General features: G+C 41.8%; 1 protein-coding gene across 1 annotated transcript in view; it reads right to left on the reverse strand.

Moving 5' to 3' along the window:
• Positions 1-21,879, reverse strand: part of phlpp2 (PH domain and leucine rich repeat protein phosphatase 2) — a 47,772-nt gene that overhangs the window by 21,841 nt on the left and 4,052 nt on the right. Inside the window, exons 2-8 of the mRNA XM_053635457.1 lie at positions 20,675-20,946; positions 16,578-16,711; positions 11,277-11,467; positions 9,834-9,959; positions 4,643-4,797; positions 1,784-1,930; positions 209-439 (exon numbers count right to left, since the gene is read on the reverse strand). Of these exons, the coding sequence (XP_053491432.1) occupies positions 209-439; positions 1,784-1,930; positions 4,643-4,797; positions 9,834-9,959; positions 11,277-11,467; positions 16,578-16,711; positions 20,675-20,940 (1,250 nt within the window). The 5' untranslated portion in view covers positions 20,941-20,946. The remainder of the gene's footprint in view (positions 1-208; positions 440-1,783; positions 1,931-4,642; positions 4,798-9,833; positions 9,960-11,276; positions 11,468-16,577; positions 16,712-20,674; positions 20,947-21,879) is intronic.

Here is a 21,879-nt window from a genome sequence, read left to right on the forward strand (position 1 = left end):
ACAACATTGTGATGTTTCATCATAAAGCCGACGCAAAATAAGAGATCGGGGTTGTTTCTCGCGCCATGTTCAGTACTATTGGTTCTCTGCAGGAACCAGAACCATATTCAGTACTGGTACTTTAGTTACCACTCCAACCAGTGGCACTGCAAGTGTACGCTTGTTCGTCGTGCTGTAAATAAAGCACCCTGACGCGCTCTTGGCTCACCGTAAATCGATGTTCTTGACGTGACTCATCCTCAGCAGGCTGCAGAGCTCCAAGGCTTCGACTCGGTTCCCGGCCATGAGCAGCCGGTCCACAGCGCTGAGCCTCTCCAGCACGGCGGGGATGTGAGGGAACGTGTTGAAGGAGAGCCCGAGACTGCAGAGCTGCACCAGATCCCCCAGCTCATCAGGCAGAGAGCTCAAGTGATTCCCATCCAGAGAGAGAGTCTGCAAGCTGGGAGAGAGAAAAACACTACGAAAACACTTCCTTCTGAGACTTCTGTATAAAGCTAAAAAAAACAATAACCTAGAAATGGTTGGAGAGAATTTTACAAGATCTGGCAACCTGTTTTGACGTTTACAACAACAACAAAAAAATGGACTCTCTTAACATCTCAACCACTTTAATTTATTATTATTATTTATTTAATCAGTCTACGTAATATTTATTTTCTGTATTTTTGTCCTCCTTGTTTTGTTAGTATAATTAATCACTTTTTAATATTATTTTGTATATTAGGTTTTTTTTCCCCGTTACAATAAAATAAAATAAAATAAATAGATCAAAAATTTAAATACCATGAAATACACTTTTTTTTTATGGCTCACATTAATCTCTCCATACCCATAATCTCTTATATAATATATAAAAATACTGTTAGAAAAATATTATTGAAAAAATATCACCATCAGACATGTGGTGCTGGTTTTTCTTTTGTGAACATTTGTTTATTTTAATTTTTTTTTTTAAATCCACGATAAACTGAAAGACCCAACTGTCAATATTTGGAGAGTATTTTAACACTGACTTTTATTTATAGTAAAGCTTTTAATAATCATTTTAAGGTGATTTTCAAACATCCAAAAAAAAAAAAAAAGAAGAAAACAATGCTATTTATTTTAAAATTAAAATTAAATTTCTTTTTAAACAGTATTTTATTAATAAGTAAAAATCTGCAATAAACATATTAACAGGTTTAAAACCTGTTAATCTCCGAATAATAATTAGTTTAATCACTCACTGATTCATTTAACAGAAGCCTAGTTTAATTATCTAGCTAGCTGCAGAAAGTTTCCAGAAATTTCATCCTCCTCTAATAATTTGCATATGAGATGTGATTGGCTCAGATACATCATCTGTTAATTTGCATATGAGATGTGATTGGCTCAGATACATGATCTGTTAATAATTTGCATATGAGATGTGATTGGCTCAGATAGATGATCTGTTAATAATTTGCATATGAGATGTGATTGGCTCAGATACATCCTATGTTAATAATTTGCATATGAGATGTGATTGGCTCAGATACATCCTATGTTAATAATTTGCATACGAGATGTGATTGGTCCGAGTTAATTCAGTGACATCACATCATACTGCTTTAAGATGCTCTACTTTGTCCAAATCTTTTATTACTTATTGCTCATTTTTATGATTAGGGGTGTGGCTAGTGATATCACTGCCGCACGTACACTGTACCTTTATCAGGTCTGTTATACTGTTGGTATAATAAAAAATAAACATTTAGAACTGTGAGATTGTGGGAATTGTGGGTTTGTGGGAATGTGAGCGGACCTCTGGAGGTTGCCGATGCGAGCGGGCACGGAGCCGAGACCGTTACAGGACAGGTTGAGCTCGGATAGAGTCGGGATTTCACAAACAGCCTCGGGGAACACGCCTAGTCGGTTGTGAGACAGGTTGAGACTCTTGAGCTGAGTGAACCTGCAAACACACACACACACACACACACACAGAAGATAAGATAAGATGTACAATGATTAACTCACACAGTCCGTGATATTTAGTGAGCAAGAGATCTTTTCATTTCAATAAAAGAGATGCCATCTTTTCTGTGGCGGACATACAGTCCGCCGCTCTTCTCGGTTATTATCTCGACCTTACTCGTTATGACTCGCAGTTTTGCTACAATGGCTAAGACTACAAATGCTATGCTAGCTATAGGACTGCAATTACCACAAACGGTTTTGCACCATCACAAAACAGACTTCATGTGAAAACTGTAATGAATTTTCCTGCTCACACGACTGCACTATTTGACCATGTAGTATTCGTACCTTTATAGAAGGGATTTATTTATTTATTTATAATCCGGTGACACCCAGATGAGGACGGGTTCCCTTCTGAGTCGGGTTCCGCTCAAGGTTTCTTCCTCATATCGTATCGTCTCAGGGAGTATTATCCTCGTCACCGTCGCCTCGCGCTCGCGCTCGCTCATTAGGGATGAATTCATACGTTTAAAATCTATATCCTGAATTCATTCTGAATTTCTGTAAAGCCGCTTGGTGACAATGTCCACTGTTATGAGCACTAAAGAAATAAAAGTGAATTGAATTGCAGCGCCTGGTGTAATTGCTTGTTAAAAATGCAATAATATTTTAATGGGAATTAAAAGATCCTATGATGAGGAGTCTTTTATTGGTCACGTATACATTACAGCACAGTGAAAGTCTTTTCTTCGCATATCCCAGCATGTTAGGAAGCCGGGGTCAGAGTGCAGGGTCAGCCATGATACAGCGCCCCAGGATCAGAGAGGGTTAAGGGCCTTGCTCAAGGGCCCAACAGTGGCGGCTCTACAGTGCTGGGGCTCGAACCCCCGACCTTCTGATCAGTAAACGATTGACGTGGGATATACAGGGATGTGACGTGTCTGAACCAGTCAGCACTCCATATATTTGATGTATAATGGATATGAAAAGTCTACACATTCCTGTTTAAATGGCAGGTTTTTTGATAAATCGTGTCAGAAGTTTTTACACCCTCAGTGTGAAATTACAACTAGAGACGCACCGATACTAAATTTCTCAGCCGATACCGATAAGCGATTATTCAGAGCGATATTGGCCGATACCGATACCGATACCGATAGTTCTGCCTTTTATGCCTCCTTATAAATGAATAATAATTAATTCCACAATTCTGAAAGAAATGCAAATAAAAACTTTATCCTCTCCATTTCAGCAAATTGTTTCACAGTAACTGGTCTCAAACAGAAAGCTTGAAGATTAAAGTAAGATTATTAACTTATTGAATGTTATTAATTCATATTAACATTGACTGAATTGTAAAAACCCTCCTGTTAGTCTCACGTTCACTCTCCACAAACAAAAGCATTTCTACTTCATCACTGAACATCAAACTGGTCATATATAATATCAACATTTTTATATATTAACATTAACTGGATATGAAATGTACTACTCGACAGATATATTTTTCTGTGCAATATATACTACTTTTTTGTCAACTCGTCTTCATTTAAATCTTTCAACGGTGTACTGGCGCTTTAATTCGCAGGGGAAAAAAAAATTAGACTCGACACCGAAACTCCCGCTTCACTGCTGCTCACTTCCGGTGTAAAATGTTATCAGTGCAGAGACTACAGAGATTACAAACTGCAGTTTTGTCCTCATTCCACACGAGAGACATCATCTTTACACACAGCACCGAATCCACCTGTTTTCCCGCCCTCTTTCGACTGACAGGATATAATCGGCCCCGATCGTCGGAGGTTTTTAAACTATATCGGTGCATCTCTAATTACAACCTTTAAAAATGTACTGAAAAACAAAATCAAACATTTTAGGGACAAATAGAAGAAATAAAAAGGTTACGATAACCCGCCATTTTAACAGGGGCGTGTAGACTTTTTAGTATCCATTGTATAAACGACGAGATTTTCTCTACAATCCATCGATAAGTTAAATATAGTGAAATATGAGCGAAACATTTATCTAAAAAAATTAAATAAATAAAAAGAAGTTTTGTACCTCTGCTCAATGATAAAGTTGACATTTGCGTAGAAATCGCCCTTAATATCGTAGGCAGGTACAAACAAAAAATAAAATTAAAAATAAACGAATAAATTTTTAAAAACTTCTGGTTTAGGCCACGCCCACTTCAGTGTTATATCCGAATACATATACAGATTTGGATCGCTTCAGTGTGTTAAACCTCTAGGTCATAATGAATAGCCATGATTTGGGGTGTTTTTTTCTCTTTTCTGTTCAGGTTCTAAAGTCGAAACAATTTTTTCCGTCAGATTTTATCCCCTTTTAAAACCTCGCTATGACGCTCGCCCTCGCAGCACATAAACACACGCTGTTTACAACTCAAACAGTAAAACACCAATACAAGAAGTTGACTATTAACATCAATAGCGTCGTCTCGTCAGGTTTTGTTCTCACTTTCTGCTTGGCACGAACGCTCCACGCGTCGTCGCTTCGCCAGAACGACTCGATATAACACAGAACATTCACCAGCCTTATTGAAGCATTACGTAACCTGGAATTTGAGCATCGTTACACGGTTATCTTATCAACACTACACACTTACGTGCAGTGGCGTGGTTTTACAGAATGGTAGCGGACAGTGAGATGGTTTCGAAAAGGCTGGCGTGATCTTTAAGGTCTCTACCTGTTAAAGTTGCAAAGACCTCCAGGACCCTCGAGACTGATGAAGTTGTGGCGCAGGTTGAGGTGTGTGACGTCTTGGCCGTAGAAGAGATATTCAGGAACCTCCTCCAGACTGTAGCAGGACAAATCCACCAAGCTGATGGTCTGAGATACCACCTACAGTAGACACACACACACACACACACCAAAGTAAAAAGAATTCAGTGTGCTACGTCATGAGACCAATCAAAAACCCAGAACTTTCAGTACCCTGAGTCTCTACGTCTCATCAAATAACCTGTGAAAGTAGGAGGGGTTTCTCTGGGGCGTGTGGGCGGAGACCAGTGACGGACAATTCACTTATTTTACGTTAAAACCCCTTGTCTCTGCTGTTGCTTGTCTCTTAGGTGAACTATTAAATACAAGATAAGTTCGCTTGGCAGCAGTGAGCAACCTAAATGAAACCAAGGGTGCCAATACTTAACATTAACAACATTAAACATACACCACAAGGCAACGCAACGCAATTTTCCCATGCTCAGATCTCAAACCGCATTTTATTGAACATACTGTACTTGCTACATTATACGTCGTGAGCGTACATAGTGAACAGGAAGCCGTGTCGGACGTTAAAAGCGACAGAACTGACCTGGATCACGGGAAGGAGATGTAAAATCACGCTAAATATCAGGTGACAAGAATCCAAAGACATTATCAGGACAATTCCTGCCACTCAGGCATACAATACGTGCTTCGTATCTGAAGTTTTTGTTTTAATCCGAGTCTCTCGGCGTAAATAGCTAGCAGCTGTAATAACAACGATGAGAACTCAGACGCTTTGGTTATCGTTTGTTTTAGTTCAGTTTAGCTGACGAAAAACAAGTTTTGTCAATAAAAGTGAAAGATTTTATTTAACCCTTTAAATCTCCCCAATGTGGGCATTTTAAGATTCCAAAACGTAAAATTTCCTAAATTTTAATTCCTGCATAAAAGGAATTCCAGATCTGTTTACGAACGCAAAATGCCGCTACGGGTTTACTAAAGCCTTCTGTGAATAAAGAGCACGTTTATTTATTTTATTTCCACTGTATACGCTTGAGAAATTTCATTTTTTTGAGTAAATTCGTTTTAAGTGGTCACGGGGTAGGTTAGTTGCAGCTAGCTAGTATTATATTATAATAGTATATATTATATTAAAAAGATAGACAATACTAAAAGGTAGATTTTCCTAGGTAATAAATAATAATAAAAAAAAATTTATATCATCTTTGGAAGGTGAGCATGCAAAAACGAAAGAAAAAAGTTTTACTTTTAGACCGATTCTGACATTTTCTGACGTCTCGACCTTTTACCTCAGTGAATTTACGTCGTTTATTTTGAACAAAAACGTAAATGTATTATATTTATTTTATTTAGTTTATTTAGCTATCATTTCGTTTTCAGCATGGAAAAACAAAAGGTTTTTCATCTTAATTCACAGCAATAAAACGGACACAGGGCTGGGCGGTATGGCGATATAATAGCAATATCGTGACAAACTATTTTAGAGATATCGCTGGTGTTTATAACTTTGTTTTCTTTTCTTATCATTACAAACTTAAAGGAGTTGAATAAAAGCGTTACACATTTTCCCCCTTTTTCTGTGTTAGAATGTTTTTCTAGATATTAAATAAAACGTATAAATCAGAAAGTCTTTTTTTCGTTTTGAAGGCGTTTTAAATACGGCTAAATTATACATCACGATACGTATCGTGTATTTGTACAAAAGTCTTCAAGTATTGTGATTATTGTGGGCTGAGTATTTTTATCAGTCCTACTCCCAGGACTTCTTTTGTTTGTGAGGTCCCGGTGAGATCGAGATCTCGATACATACCTCTAGTATGTAAGACAGGTGACTGAGAAGCAGACGGTTTCGAGTGAGAGAGACAGTCTGAGTCTGTTTTCCACGGACTGTTGTGGACAACAAATTCCTCTAGCAATATTATGGCAACTATGGTGTCATGACATGATGCAACATGTTATTTACGGAAACATGAGAAATCAAGAGTGTGTGTGTGTGTGTATGGTGGACTTAGCGCCTAGCGTGCACGGCTGTCGGCTTTGTGGTGCTGCTTTATAAAGACGCCCTTTGAGTGGAGCAGAGAGGCGAGATAAGATCTCCAGTCGTCAGTGGCGCGTTAGACGTCTCAGATTTTATTTCCTCTCTCATCATATTAAACTCTTCTCCTCACACAGGCCCTGTTTGTGCTCAAGGGCTCGCCTGGATGAAGTAACATTCCCTTACCAGCCCGAAAGAGACACGGTGTGATGTGACGTTAAAGGCTTGGCTTATAATTTGATTGACTGGTCTATCTTCAGGGATGGAAAATACCGTAATTAGGGGGCCAAGCACTGATGGAGCATAGGCACCTTATTGTTATTCTACCTTTTCTTGTTATTCTTCTTCTTCTGGTTAAGGTGTCTATGGAAGCCCATAGAACCGTCTGGTAAAAAGTTGTGAAATTTGGCACACTGATTGGGAAGGGTCTAAGGAACACTTTGACCAAGTGCTGCCAACGCTCTAGCAAGCTCCATCACTAAGTTATCAAAAGAATTATGACTACAACATATGGTCCGTAATGGGCCAACAAATTTGACTGCGAAGCCGGCAAACAGGAAGTGAGGCTGTATTTCACATACGACTTTGCGTACCGGCACAAAAATTGGTAGGCATATTCAGGACCATGTCCTGATTCTATGCAACACATTTCACCCCCTACTGGTCAAAAGTTACAATAACATGGTAAAAAATGCTGACATCTACCTGCTATTTTTGCTACCCCTCCTCCAAATTGTGTCCAATCATCACCAAATTTGGCTCAAATCATCTTGAGACCTGTCTAAACAAAAGGAACTCTGATATTCAAAACTGTTCTCAAATAATGGACTGGCAAATGCGTGAAACTACAAGCCGTTCTTGATTTCCTTTGCCTATAGTTATGGCTCTGCTTTCCTGTAATTGCCTATGCAACAATTCTAGCGCGAGTCTGGGTGCTTGGCCCCCAAAGAATGCTGCTTGCAGCTTTAACTGAACGCGTATATTCTTTCTTAATCACATTTCCAAGAAAGGAAACCTTCTTGCATTTTTATTTAATCCGTAAACGTTATAATATTCAATGTTATAAATCTAGAGGACTTTCCTTTTTTTCCCACCTGACTTCTGACGCAGCTCGGATATGTTTGCGTGCGTGTAAACGACTCGGGTCAGATTTTATAGTTTTATAGTTTTTATAGTTTTATAGTTTTTATAGTTTTTTTCCAGATAAAAAGGGAAAAAAAAAACTCAAAAGGGCATGAAAACCCAGAGGGCACTGCACCATGTTATATTTTTCCATTTGAAAGCCATCCATTTGGGCACTACCTCAAATTTTCTCCATTCTAAGAGCATCCTAGAGGGCATTTGGAGCGTCTTTTATTTTTCAACCATGAGGGCTATCAGGTGGAGGTGCCTCTGCCCCACCCCCTGTGTCAGACAATGGATGCAGCTCACGTTCAAATGAGGTTCTAAATCTGAAACATATCTGCGATAAGCTCACGTCCGATTTTCACGTTACGCAACAATACACGCTAAGCCAAAAAAAATTCATCATTTGGCAAATGAAACGACACACATGGAAGGTAGTCAACGGAGTCCAGATGAAATACATTGCCACCAATCTGTTGGGGGAAACAGACATAAAAAAAAAAAAAAGAAAGAAAGAGAAAAAGCTCCAGGGTAACTACAGAAACCAGGCCGTCCCTGACAGAGCGAGGACGAGGACACAGTCGGTCCTGATTACAGTTAAACGCCTGAAGAGACCGCAATAATCACAGGATCACTTCTTTTCTAAAAACCGCAGTCATCTCACTGGTAAAAAGGGAATGATGGAAACACGGTCAAGGCTGTACATGTAAACACCAGACAAAAAAATAAATCAGATCTGTGTAAAAAAAAAAAAACTCACCAAGACTCATAATGTAAATGCAATCAGATTTTTTAAATTCTGATCTATCTGTCATACTGTACGTGCGGGTTTTATTCTATAATAGAGATAAACTGCATCGATATCAGACTTATACCAGCAAAAATGGTAGAAAGATAAGAATGAATCTGATCCAGTCCGATAACAAATTAGATTTGGATTATTTATTTTTTGGAATTGGGAATGTTTACATAATAAAGAGTCAAATGTATTTTTTTTTTTTTTTTTTTGTGAGTTCGGATTGATTTTATTATGGTTATACTTTATCATACTTGTAGTGTGAGTGATTTTTGTGTTTAACCGAGTTTTTTTTTTTTTTTTTTTTTAAAGCCGTGGGGTTTTTTTTTAAGTATTACGTATTTATTAAGTTATGGTATATTGTAAAGCGACTCAGTTAGGAAATCGTTTTAAAGACAAAAATATCATCTGGGTATCCTATCGGTAAGGGCAAATGAGATCGCGCAATCCGTCTTCTAAAGAAGAGATGTTACAACAGGTGTCATATCACAGCAAACCAGTGATTACATTTCCCATCCTGCACTGCGGCCTACAAACATGGCCGCCATGGACCGCAATTCCCAGAACACACCTTCAACACACCTAATCACGCACACCTGCATGCAATCTCACACACAATCACACCACAGTTTAAAAGGACTTTCACTCTTTGCGAAGTATTGAGTGTTATCACCGTACCGAGCGTTTGTACCCTGTTCCTCGGTTTGTTTCATGGTCACTGATCTTGTTTCTCGTTCTCGATTCTTGCCTCGCCTCGTTTATGCCTGTTTGCAGACCGCCTGACCCATTGCCTGTTTCTTCACCTCACGACTGTCTCATGATTTGGATTTGTCTGCCCGCCTCTCTTTATTAAAAAGCTCTTATCTGCACTCGCATCCGTCCTAACCTCCATTACGTGACAACAGGTGCCACCTTGAGAAACGCTCGAAAGGGCTTAAGTAAGGTTTTATAATATAAAGCGTTTGCATGCAATAAGCTGTTTTACGACTACATTTTCACACAAGTGATGGGGACGGTCACTGGGGGTTTTTCCGGTTTCGACCCAGGTTGTGATCAGCAGTGAAGCAGCGGTGTTTACAGCACAGACGTATTCTGTGACAGACGAGTGAGTAATAAAAAGAGTTGAATAACGCGAGTCAATCTTTAAACTCTTGATGAGTGACCTGATTAGATAAAAAACAAACAAAGTCTTACTTTCGAGGCCTGCCGATGCCAGCGCTGATACTCGGCCAGCGTGTCGAAGTTAACGTAGTAGGTGTGAGCCTGAGGTCCGGCCGAGCTGAACATCAGGCAGTGCTGCCTCCTCTTCATTTCCTCCACCTGCGGATGGAGAAACGGATACGACGTCAGTGCGGGCTTCAGAGTATCCCAGGTTAACGTTATATGCCGTACTCGTACGACTGAGTACGTTCGTGCCAGTGTTTTGTGCGTAGACATTTGAACCATCGCAATTTTTTTTAGAAAGATATATATCATCTCAAATGTTGCTTCTTTGATTTAGCGCTTGAGTTACACGAATAGGGACGGACATCAGACGGAGAAACAACCCAGAGACCAACGGTAACTCTAAACATGATGCTACCACCACCATGCTTCACCGGGAGAACGGTGTACTCAGGATGATCGACAGCGTTGGGTTTCCAACAAAACGTCTGGTCTCTGCAGACTTTACTCCACCCTTTTCCACGTCTAGCAAACTCCAAAAGAGATCTCGTACAACTCGGCCGGCTTTGTGGCTTTGAGTCTCCAGTCTGAGCCGTGGATCTCTCCAGCTCCTTCAGAGCTATCCCTGGCCTCTGGGCTGTCTCTCTGACTAATTCGGGCTTTACCTGGTCTGTGATTTTTCATGGACTGTCTTTCTCTACGCCATATTCTTTCCATTTTTTAATCGTGGATTTATCATCGCTTCACGGGATGTTCAAAGTGTGCGATCATTTTAAAAAAAAAATAATTATATAACCAAACCCTGATTGATATCCTGGACTTGCTTTGATAGCTCCTCGGGCTTCATCATGCTTGTCGTTTAGGTATGTTCTCTATGAAACGCTAGGTTCTTCCAAAAAAAAAAAAAAAAAACAGGTTTAATTGCACACAGATCGAATTCTATTCAAATGATGAATGAAACCAATTTAGGGGTTTCACAGAAATGGGAAATTTATTCGTCAATTATTTTGCAAAATATATCGACTTGGGCTATTTTGTGTATATAACCCCAATGAAGTCCATGTCAGTATTTGAATACTTACACCGTATTTACACTGTAACGACGTCATTTATTTTATTTGTAAACAACTCACTTTATTAAGAAGGAGCGTGCTGTAATGACTCGCTTATGACGTAAACACTCAGACAACAGCAAAGCGCGTCGCGGGCCCTGATTGGTCGTGATTTTCAGAACACAACAGAAACGACATTCGGATAAATGTTTTATTTAACTTATGAAAAGCTTTGTATCGTTGGAGTATCGAAAATCGCGATACTACACCTAGTATTGATGTCGTCTGGTATAGTGACAGCCCTACTCCTGCTTTATAATGTCCAGCAGGCTCGGAGTGTTAGCTAATGTCATCCACAGCTGTGTGTGTACACTCCAGCTGTGGCTGTCTGTTCTTATAGAGAGAACGACAGGCGTCTCACCTTCCCCCCGACCAGAGGCAGGATGTGCATCTTCCCCGTCAGACTGTCCTTCACGGACGCCACGATGAGACACGTGCCGCACAGGATCACCTGTCGCTCCGCCCACTTGTGAAGCTGAGTCTTGCCCTTGCGCACGTTGAACACGCCCTTCAGGAGGGTCCGGTCCTGCTGGTCAGTGTTTGCCGGTCGCTCTGTTTGAGCACACACGCACGCACGCACACACACACACACACACACACACACACACACACACATGTGTGCGTGCGTCAATAAAAGGATTATACAAAATAATAAGGGATACTAAATACAATGATCAAAGCCATACTGAGCAGCAGCTGTCACAATATCACACACACGCGCTCAGACGCACGCGCTCACACGCGCGCGCACACACACACACACACACACGCATCAAATAAAGGTTTTTACAAAAATGATATGAGACACTAAAAAATACGTGAGTTTAACACGGAGCCATATTGTTCTTCAGCTGTCACACACACACACACACACACACACACACACACACACACACACATGCACACACACCAAGTGCTAATTATGTCCATGTGCGTCATACAGTTCAGGCAAAAATAATAAAGAAAAATCTGCCAGAGCATGATGTCACATGTATTGGTCAGTTCCCAATCACACACACACACACACACACACACACACACACACACACACACACACACTTTACTGGGTCACTGGGTTCACACAGAAACAAACAGCTGTGTAAAAACCGCTTTAGTCTATTTATCTCTCATTTGTTATCTCATACACACACATACACAAATACACACACACACACACACACACACACACACACACACACACACACACAGAGCTGCTGTTATAGAAAATTAATCAACAGCTGCTGACCAATCAGAATCCAGAATTCTACAGCTTTAGGACGTAGGGACGGTCATTATATAAGGAACACTTATATAATCCTGACACACTTGCACCTTCCCTACAATCCCTCACACACACACACACACACACACACACAGAGCATTGGCTGACGTTCAAAGCCCTGAGCTCATCCTCCCCAGAAGACACAGTCAGCATGATGGATGTCAGGCTTTGGCCACATTAAACTCACCTCCTTGAATCTGATGAAGGAGCTGGCGTCTGGCTGTGATACAGGAACTCTGAAGGACACATCAGACACCGCTGCAGGTCCCAGAACCGCCACAAGTCAAACACTCAGGATGATTACCGCTCAAACGAAGACTAAAGGACGTACGCAACTTTTTTCCCCTCCCCCTCGGCTTTCCTTTACAAACGTGAGCGTCTGTGTTTTCCCTCCTGAGACCAGGCACATCTTAACCCCTCTCTCTCTCTCGGTTCTTAGAAACTCTAAGGAGCCACGAAGGAACGGATCGAAGCGGGGCTGGAAGCCCAGCCGAGTGTCTTTTGTTTGGAAAGTTGATAATGTGCGGGTGACTGTGACAAACACGCTGGATCGATGGAAGAGACCGATCGCAGCACTTTCCATTCACACGTCTCACAATATTAGAAGAAGAAAAAAATGCCTTGAAGCAGTCATGCGAGAATCCTGAAGAGGACATGACAAACGAGTAATCAGGGACAAAAGACCACAATACCCGAAAGTACGGAGAAGAAAAGGGGCAAAACAGCAGAGAGATTTAATGTTGCGATATCCGTTCGTTCATCCTCACTTTTTCAAGCACGTTGCTTTCGTTTAGAAAATCCTGGAAAACTTTCCTTTCTCGGGAGGAAGTTCCTTCGAGGCCGTGTTTACGTTTAGAAACCTCACGTTCCACCTCAGCTGAGAGTACGAACTTTTTCATTTCGTTTTTTTTTTTTATCTTTATACAAATGTAAAAAAAAAAAAAAATGAAGATAAAAGTGTCACATGGAAGAAGCATAGCACTGGATTTGCATTTGTGAAGAAATTATAATGAGCAAGCGTAACTAAATAATAAAATAAAAGTATATTAGAATGCGGTTGGTATAAAAGATCGCACTGATTAACAGGATTTTTTAACTCCGCTACTTGCGTTTAAACACACGGCGAGAATCGGCGAAATCGCAGTCAGACGGAAAAGTTTCGCCGTGATGTTTGTCGGTAAACGAGACCGTTTGGCTGCACGTGAATCGGAAAAGGTCTCCGGGTGAACGCGCGTCACGATGACGTCACGTGACGCGTCTCGGCTCGAACCTACATGCAAATCTCTAGTAAGCACTGGACACAATCACAGTCTCATACGCGTGAAAGAAAAATCGCAACGTGTTGCTCATTTACTAAAAAGGTGTCCGTATCAGAGCAGAAGATTATACCGTAACGCTGTTATCACGATTTAAAAAAAAAAAAAAAAGACGAATCTGATGCCGGGGATGCCTCTGCACTAGTCTAGTCCTTCTTGTTAGTCATTTGTACGCCCTTCAAATGTCCTTCAAACACGATGGACGCTATCGAAAACATTTGACCTTGATGTGACCTTGACCTTGTTGGGATCAATTCCAAAATCTAATCAGTTCACCTGCCGGTTATAATTATAACTCCATATAAATCCTGCAAAAACGTTCACACGCTCGTTCTTGAGACCTCGCACTAACAAGAACCAATCGGCGGAGGAAAAGAAGTGGAAAAGGAAGTGATGCGTAGAGTTCATCGCTGGTGCCGCCATTTTGACCGTGGCCAACGACGACTCGTTTACATCCAACAAAGCGCTGCGTTTTTTTTACAAAAAATAAAACGTGTCCAGTGACTGACGTCAAGCGCTTTTGTTTTGTTACCTGTTTGTTATGCAGAAGAGACAGCCCAGACGTGGACGTTGATTAATAACGTGGATCGTATAAACGAAATAAAAAGTGCACGAGATAAACAGAGACGCGAAGATCTTCAGTCTCGTCTCCTCTGATGATGATAAACTCTCAGAGGAGACGATCTCCTGTCTCTCAGCCCTGGACTTCCTCTCTCTCTCGCTCTCTCTCTCTCTCTCTCTCACACACACACACACATATACATTAACACAAACCCCTGACACACACCCTGCATTTCGTTTTCATTTTCGCTCGACGTTCTGTAAGATCAATATCTCATTAAATGGCCAAAGCCAGGCCTAAAGATGATTTATTTCCGACGGGCCGCTGTCAGAGCTCTGGAGGAACTCAGCCAGAACTCGATTCTCACTTTCCCCAGGAGCAACAGGGGCACTGGCTGACCCTCTCCGTCCCCTACACACACACACACACACACACACACGCACAATGTTCCTGTTTCTTAAAGTTTTCTACCTCTTATGCTCAAGCCCTAATCATAACTCAACCCATTAAGCCAGTCTTTACACTACATCTTCACATACCACATCACTGTTGAATTCTCCATTCTGATTGGTCAGAAGGTGTCGATTCATTTTCTCTACAGCAGCAGCTCCGACCGTAGCGAAGCAGCGAAGCCGTAAAGCATCTCATACGTCACCGGTTCTATAGTAACAACTCGTACGCAGGCACTCGTACGGCGGAGGCTCCGTTATAATTAAACCGATTTTTAAAAACGCGCGTGATCGCCGCCCTGTACGGAGAAGTTTATTTAACGTTGATGGAAGGAGTCTCCAGTGTCGGCGCTTTGTAACAGTCAGAGGTAAAGCCGTAAACGTTAAACGTTCACGGAGTTTACGCTTTGCGGTTTCTTAGGAACATGAGGCTGGTGCATCTGACGAGCGCAACGACCGCTTGTCAATCAAATAAGCCACGCCCCCTAGCTGATGGTGATGTCAAATGGGTTGGCAAACTCTGACATCATCAAAACAAGTTTCTTGTTACGTTATTGCATTTTTTTCAACAGAGATCAGGCTGAAAATTCTTTCTCGGATCACTGACTCAGCATACACACACACACACACACACACACACACACACACACACACTTATATTCAGTCTGGTTATTAATAAGAGCTGCATGACAGAACATCAGGTCCCCTATTTCTCCTTTTGATCTCAAATGAAAGCCTCTCAACTGCTTTAAGAGGATCATTAGAACTGCTTAGTGCCACATGCTGTTTAAGTGTGTGTGTGTGTGTGTGTGTGTGTGTGTGTGTGTGTGTGTGTGTGTCCTTGGCCTCAGCACACATCATTCTGCCATGCTGTGCCATACAAATAAAGACCATGCACACTATCCTTCCAACGTCTGACGCCATCCTCCAACCGTGTCAGCTCTGAAGGGGCGGAGTCACATGGGCATGAGGGTGCCCAGAGTGCCCACCTCCATCCCTGCCCCGCCCATTTACCTTCATGAAGCTTGTATTTATTTCAATTACGCACCAACGTAATGAACATTTTGTGTCGCTTCATATTAATGACTTGAAAGAACGAGGACGCAAGGAAACTAATGGCGCCCTGTAAAAGGAGGCGGCGTTAGTGAGTGCGTGTCGATCATACAGGAAGTGCCGTAGTGGCTGAGCTGCGTTATTGGAAGATTTAGAGCGCGCTGTGGTTAAGACTCCCTGTTTCAACCGGCAGTTTGTCGTCTTCAGCTGTGCATTTGAAAGGGAATTCCCAGGTACCAACCCGAGCCATGAGGTTCTAGCTGAGCCCGCAGGGAATCTCCACACATTTATGTGCTAAACTGGTGAGAATAACACTCCAGCAGTGTGTTCTGCATTCTCTCCTCTCTCAGCGCTGAGCTGTGAATCTCACGGCCGCTGCCGCTGTACGCTCAGGTAAAGATAAGAACTGATGAATGATAAACTAGTGGCGTGAGGAAACGAAAACTCAGCGTACAGACCGTGATTCTCAGTTCTAAAACGTTTATACGGTTGATTCACATGATCAGTGACGAATTCCCTACATTTTTACTAATGAGGAACGATGACGGACGGAAGCAAGGACTGGGTCAGTGTTGAATATTGCACAGATGGCGATGACGACGACGATGATGATGATGATGAATACACAACGGACATTAGAACACATGGGAGAGGAAGCACAGGATAGGCTTGATTTAACTCAGAGGAGAGTAACAAACTAAATGTTCTGAATATTACATTTCTAAGAATATCCAATAAGGAATAAATGAATACAATACACATCTAGATCCAAGCAGCGATTGGCGGGTCCAAGCACCAAGGGTGACGATTATGCCGCATCACTGAACGTACGTGACAATTTTGAGTCAGTGGAATTTTGCCACACTTCCTGTTGGTGTGGTCTAACATCACCACGGCAACACCGTGGCATCACGGATATCTTCTCGTCATGTTGACCCGATCTGGTTTGAATCTGACTGTATTTAAAAGCTGGGTACCTGCCGAAATACAAAATACTCACCGGTGTAGAAGCGAATCATGCAGCTGAGGTCGGAGTTCGCCGCTTCATGCTGGACACGCACAGGATCGTCGTAGCCCATAGTGGTCAGATAATCGTACACCATCTGAAGAGGACGCTCAGACGAATCCAGCCTCCTGACGAGCAACGAATAAAAAAATAGTTTGACCCAAAAAGTCGACTGCGCATCATTTCCTCCTTAACCAAAACGTGTGGTAGCGAACAATGAACAAAAGTCTCAGCCAAACTTTTTTTTGTAAGGTATCTCCTTCAAATATTTATGCAGTTGCTTCAAAACAAATTTGTTCACAGAGTTCACGTCCAGTTTCATGCTACACTTTCACCATCAAACATCAAACGTTATGGGCGGAGCCTATGGGGCTGGAATGATATCTTAAAATCTTTTTCATATCTAATATCCTTTATCTTGCATATAAAAAAGAGGTTGCTGTTAGGGTTGCCCCCACAACGTTTCAGTGACATCAGTGGAGATCTAGATTTGTTCTGTGGTAGAATTGTGGTACAGAATGTGGTAGAATGTGGTGCAGAAAAAAAGAGAAAAGATTGTGATGTAGAGACGTCCGTTACCTGTTAGCGACATAAGCCTCGTAACTCTAGCGCAAAATTATAGAAGAAAACTGTCAGACGCCAAACACATCTTGACTTATCAACTACCTCTTTCATAAATGTGCATCGTGGCATTTTAACTTTATTAGCAACTAAATTTGAAAATTCACTAATAATGGACGTCTAAGGGCAGATGTTGAAACCAGTAAAAGGGCCACAAGTTGAAGTCTGTCTAGAGGTCAGATACCAAAATCTGTCTAAGGTCAGATATAAGATACAAGAATCTATCTAAGATTAGATGTTGAAGACTGTCTAAGGGCAGTTACTGAAGTCAATGGGCACATGCTGAAGTCCATACTAAGGACAGGTGTTGAGGTATGTCTAAGTGCAGATGTTGAAGTGTGTCTAAGGGTGAATGTTGAAGTCATTCTAAGGGCAGATGTTGAAGTGTGTCTAGTGCAGATGTTGAAGTGTGTCTAGTACAGATGTTGAGGTGTGTCTAGTGCAGATGTTGAGGTGTGTCTAGTGCAGTTGTTGAGGTGTGTCTAGTGCAGTTGTTGAAGTCTGTCTAAGAGCAGATGTTGAAGTGTGTCTAGCGCAGATGTTGAAGTGTGTCCAGTGCAGTTGTTGAAGTCTGTCTAAGGGTAGATGTTGAAGTCTCTCTAAGGGCAGATGTAGCGGTGTGTCTAGTGCAGTTGTTGAAGTCTGTCTAAGAGCAGATGTTGAAGTGTGTCTAGCGCAGATGTTGAAGTCTGTCTAAGAGCAGATGTTGAAGTGTGTCTAGCGCAGATGTTGAAGTCTGTCTAAGAGCAGATGTTGAAGTGTGTCTAGCGCAGATGTTGAAGTGTGTCCAGTGCAGTTGTTGAAGTCTGCCTAAGGGTAGATGTTGAAGCGTGTCTAAGGGCAGATGTTGAAGCGTGTCTAAGGGCAGATGTTGAAGTGTGTCTAAGGGCAGATATTGAAGTCTCTCTGAGGGGAAGATGTTGACGTGCATCAAGGGCAGATATTGAAGTGTGTCTAAGGGCAGATGTTGAAGTCTCTCTAAGGGCAGATGTTGAAGTCAGTCTAAAGGAAGATGTTGAAGTGCATGTAGGGCAGCTGTTGAAGTCTGTCTAAGGGCATATGTTGTATCTTAGAAGTCAGTCTAATTCTTCACTTAATGGAGTTTGTATGTAAATAAAGCTATTAATTTGTAGAATTAAACCTTTCAGAGATAAAACTGCATTATTCATAGGGAAGATTTTGTGATTAAGCCAAGTTTAGCAGCATCATAACCGGAGCTACTTTTCACTGTATTGCGCCAGTGTTGGAAAAATTACATAAAACTCTATACGGACAGTTCTAGTAAGATTTTCTCTCAAGTCCATCTCATCTGAACACCTCCATTGTGTCGTAGTTTTGAGTTTGTGTTATATACTCACATATTTTAAATGTTTATTGAGTTCAACACCTGCCCTTAGACTTCCATTATACGTGATTTTTCTACTGTCTTCTGCTCTTTTTTATCCCTTTAAAACATACTAATGTGCACACCCATTACACATTTATTACAACGCTGCACAAACCCCAGTGACGTCTCTCTGACTCTCGCCCGAACCCTTCTCACATATTCACTGAGTCATTCTGAAAAAGAAAAACATTACAGAGATGGCATTTCCTTTAATCCAATGAGTCTGAGGATAATACAGTATCATGCGCTTCACTTAGATTTTCCAGACTCGATATTTTTGTGCCCTAAAGCTCACAACATGGCGTTTAAATCAATAACTTCTCGTTTTTGGGGGGGTTTTTTTAAACGGAGACTTTCTCAAGACCAATTTGGGGGCGGAGCTATGACTGAGCTCAGACTGTGATGTCGCAAAATAAGTGCCAAACCTTTGGACCAATCACGTCCAGGACGTAAATTGAAAGAGGATGTCGACAGTATGTTGTACCTTAAAACATTTATCTACGAAGCCTTCATGCTATGCTAAGCTAAGCTAGATAGCCAGATGGCTAACTTAGATGTCGGTTGTTTTGCTAACATGCTAACGTGACACTCTGACAGGTTTTAGTTGCTGTTAAATCTATGAACTAACCATATAAATCAAGATAACTTCGTTACTGTTAGTGATATTAGGACAATATGAGCGGCGGGAGGACTCAAGGACGTTTCCTAATTTGCATACTCATGCATATTCATAAGTCTGTGGCATTTTAAATTAGGTTGAATCTATAGAGATCAGCCTGAGTTACTTTAAGTTGTTTATTACTATTAAAAAAAAATTAAAATTCTGCATGTATTGTTGTTCAAGCTTTAAATAGAGTAGTTATGTGGAAAACACACACCCACACACACACACACACACACACACCCACACCCACTCCAGCCTTGGGCAACTTCTTGGAAACTAAAGTATATGTGATTCCAGTCATAAACAAAAAGAGGGAAGTCTTGGGTGTGTCTGTGTTTGTGTCTGTCTGTCTGACACCTTATAAAGCAGTACAGATTGGCACACAACACTCCTTTTTCTGAGGGTGCACAAACTTACACACACTCGGAAGCTGGTAAGAATTTTGGGCCCCACTCACACAAGGTGTGACAAAAGCTTAAAATACGACACAGTAATGACTCACACTTTAAAACAGAGCTATGGTCTGGGGGCGTGAGTGATGAAAATCAGCTGCAGTACCTGGATCCTCACACACCAGACAAACACTCAGCGCAGAAGAGTCATGAAAAAATGTCTTCCTCTTATTCTTATAACCAGGCATGCATCGATACCGTTTCCCCCGAAACGAGTAACCCGGACACGAACCGATCAGGGACGTCACGGAACGAGTTACTTAGCTCTGTTTATGTTTCCATGGTTTAAATAGTGGCCATTACATCTGCGTTCATGCACTTGGGTTAACACGCTTGCTCCTTATAACGTTCGCGAGTTGATTTTAAATGAAGCGAGCAGTAGGTGGCGCTGTTCCGAGCTAGCTACATTAATTTGCTTGGATCGAGCAGGCTAATTTGGTCAGTGTTTTGGACCATAAGGGAATGAAATGATATTTGACGAGACCGCTGAATCTGCTACGACACGATGCGATTTATTAGCCGATCGATAGCTGATCGATATGTCACGAGCTTTGTTCAGGATCTGTCGTAGGTCTACCGTTCATTTGTGAATTATTATACCGTAGTATCAGAGTTACAGACAAATCAGCTTGCTAACCTGTTAAATTATTTGATTGAACTTGTTTGTAAAATATGAATGAACTTGCTCAAATTATTATCAATTACGATCGATTTATGATCGTTGCCTTTTAAATCAGTGCATCAGTCCAAATCGGGAAATTGTTAAACCCCGTACCATTTAGCCGGAAGGAGTTTTTTAGGAGCCTCGGGAGTGGGCGGAGTCAGAGGCGCACAATGATGACATCAAACAGCAAGGAATAGTTCAAAGGAATGTTGTTTTAGGAGCTACACTGATTCACTAGCAAGCCAAGGTTGATAATGTACAATTGTGTGTGTGTGTGTGTGTGTGTGCGTGCGTGTGTGTTACCTGATCAGGTCTCCATGCAGTTGCAGGTAAAGGCCCTGGCCGTGACGCTGGGCACACAGCTCCTCCACCGTGGTACTGGTGGAGCAGAGCACCAGTCTGAGGTCGGGCTGGGTCGTGGATGAGGTCTGGGGTCCCGGGGTTACGACCTCGGTGGCTCCGTACAGACACACACACCCGCGCTGGGCGTCACCCTTCAGCCAGTCCCTCTCACGGGAGCCGAAGCGAGACTTCCTGGTCACACAGGCCCGGCCGCCGTTCCGCTTCATGTTACGCTGAGACGCAGAAGGAGAGAGAGAGAGACGGGGGTGAGACAGCGAGCGCGGGAAAACGTCAAACCGTTTCAGAAACACGGCATCCGTATGTGACATCACATCCACTGAAATCTGATGATGTTATAGAAAAATAATCAACGACAGGGAGGTGTGATGAAGCGGAGTCACTGTTTACACCTAAGCCGATTCTCTTCCTATAAGAGCACGACCTAAAAGAAACTGACTTATCAACTTATCAACTTCTGAGGGAATTAGTTTCCTCAAATTTTTTGAGTTACTTCTTCAGTGAAGAAGCACTGAATTCTGGGTCATGACAGGACACGTCGCCCGCATTAGTACCAGCAGTTCCTGCGTTTCTCGTTGCAGAGATGTAAATATTTACACAGAGGACAAACGTTGAGGAGAGGCGCGAGTCACGCCTGAGTCAGACATGGGAGGCCGGCGTGAGGTCATTACTCAGCTTGATGAAATCAAACTCCCACTGAGGTGAGCATTTTTTCCCCTTCAGTAACCACCAAACAACACTGAACTCTTCTATACACACACACACACACACACACACACACAACAACAACAACAACCATAACGCTATATCCGTATATCAGTATCTGTGTCTCTGCCTCACCGTCACTGCACTGTATGTGTTGGACGATATAATGTCCGAGAAATAATTGCGATAAACGATATTAATGTCACTTTAAGATAATGTTATGCCGCTGATATAATGATAACACAACACCATAATAACGCAAGTGCACGCTTTTTCATTCTTTTAGTTCCTTCACTGTTCAGCTTCAGCTCTCGCAGATTAAGACTGTTTTATTCGAAACGCTAGAACCGTTCTTTCTAGATTGTTCTTCTTCAGAAAGCATTGTTAGCGCGTGGTTAATATCTTGCGTCATTTTTTTTTTTCAACGGTACGTCTGAATTAAA

The sequence above is a fragment of the Ictalurus furcatus genome, chromosome 10 (assembly GCF_023375685.1).
Source record: "Ictalurus furcatus strain D&B chromosome 10, Billie_1.0, whole genome shotgun sequence".
NCBI classification, from domain to species: domain Eukaryota; kingdom Metazoa; phylum Chordata; class Actinopteri; order Siluriformes; family Ictaluridae; genus Ictalurus; species Ictalurus furcatus.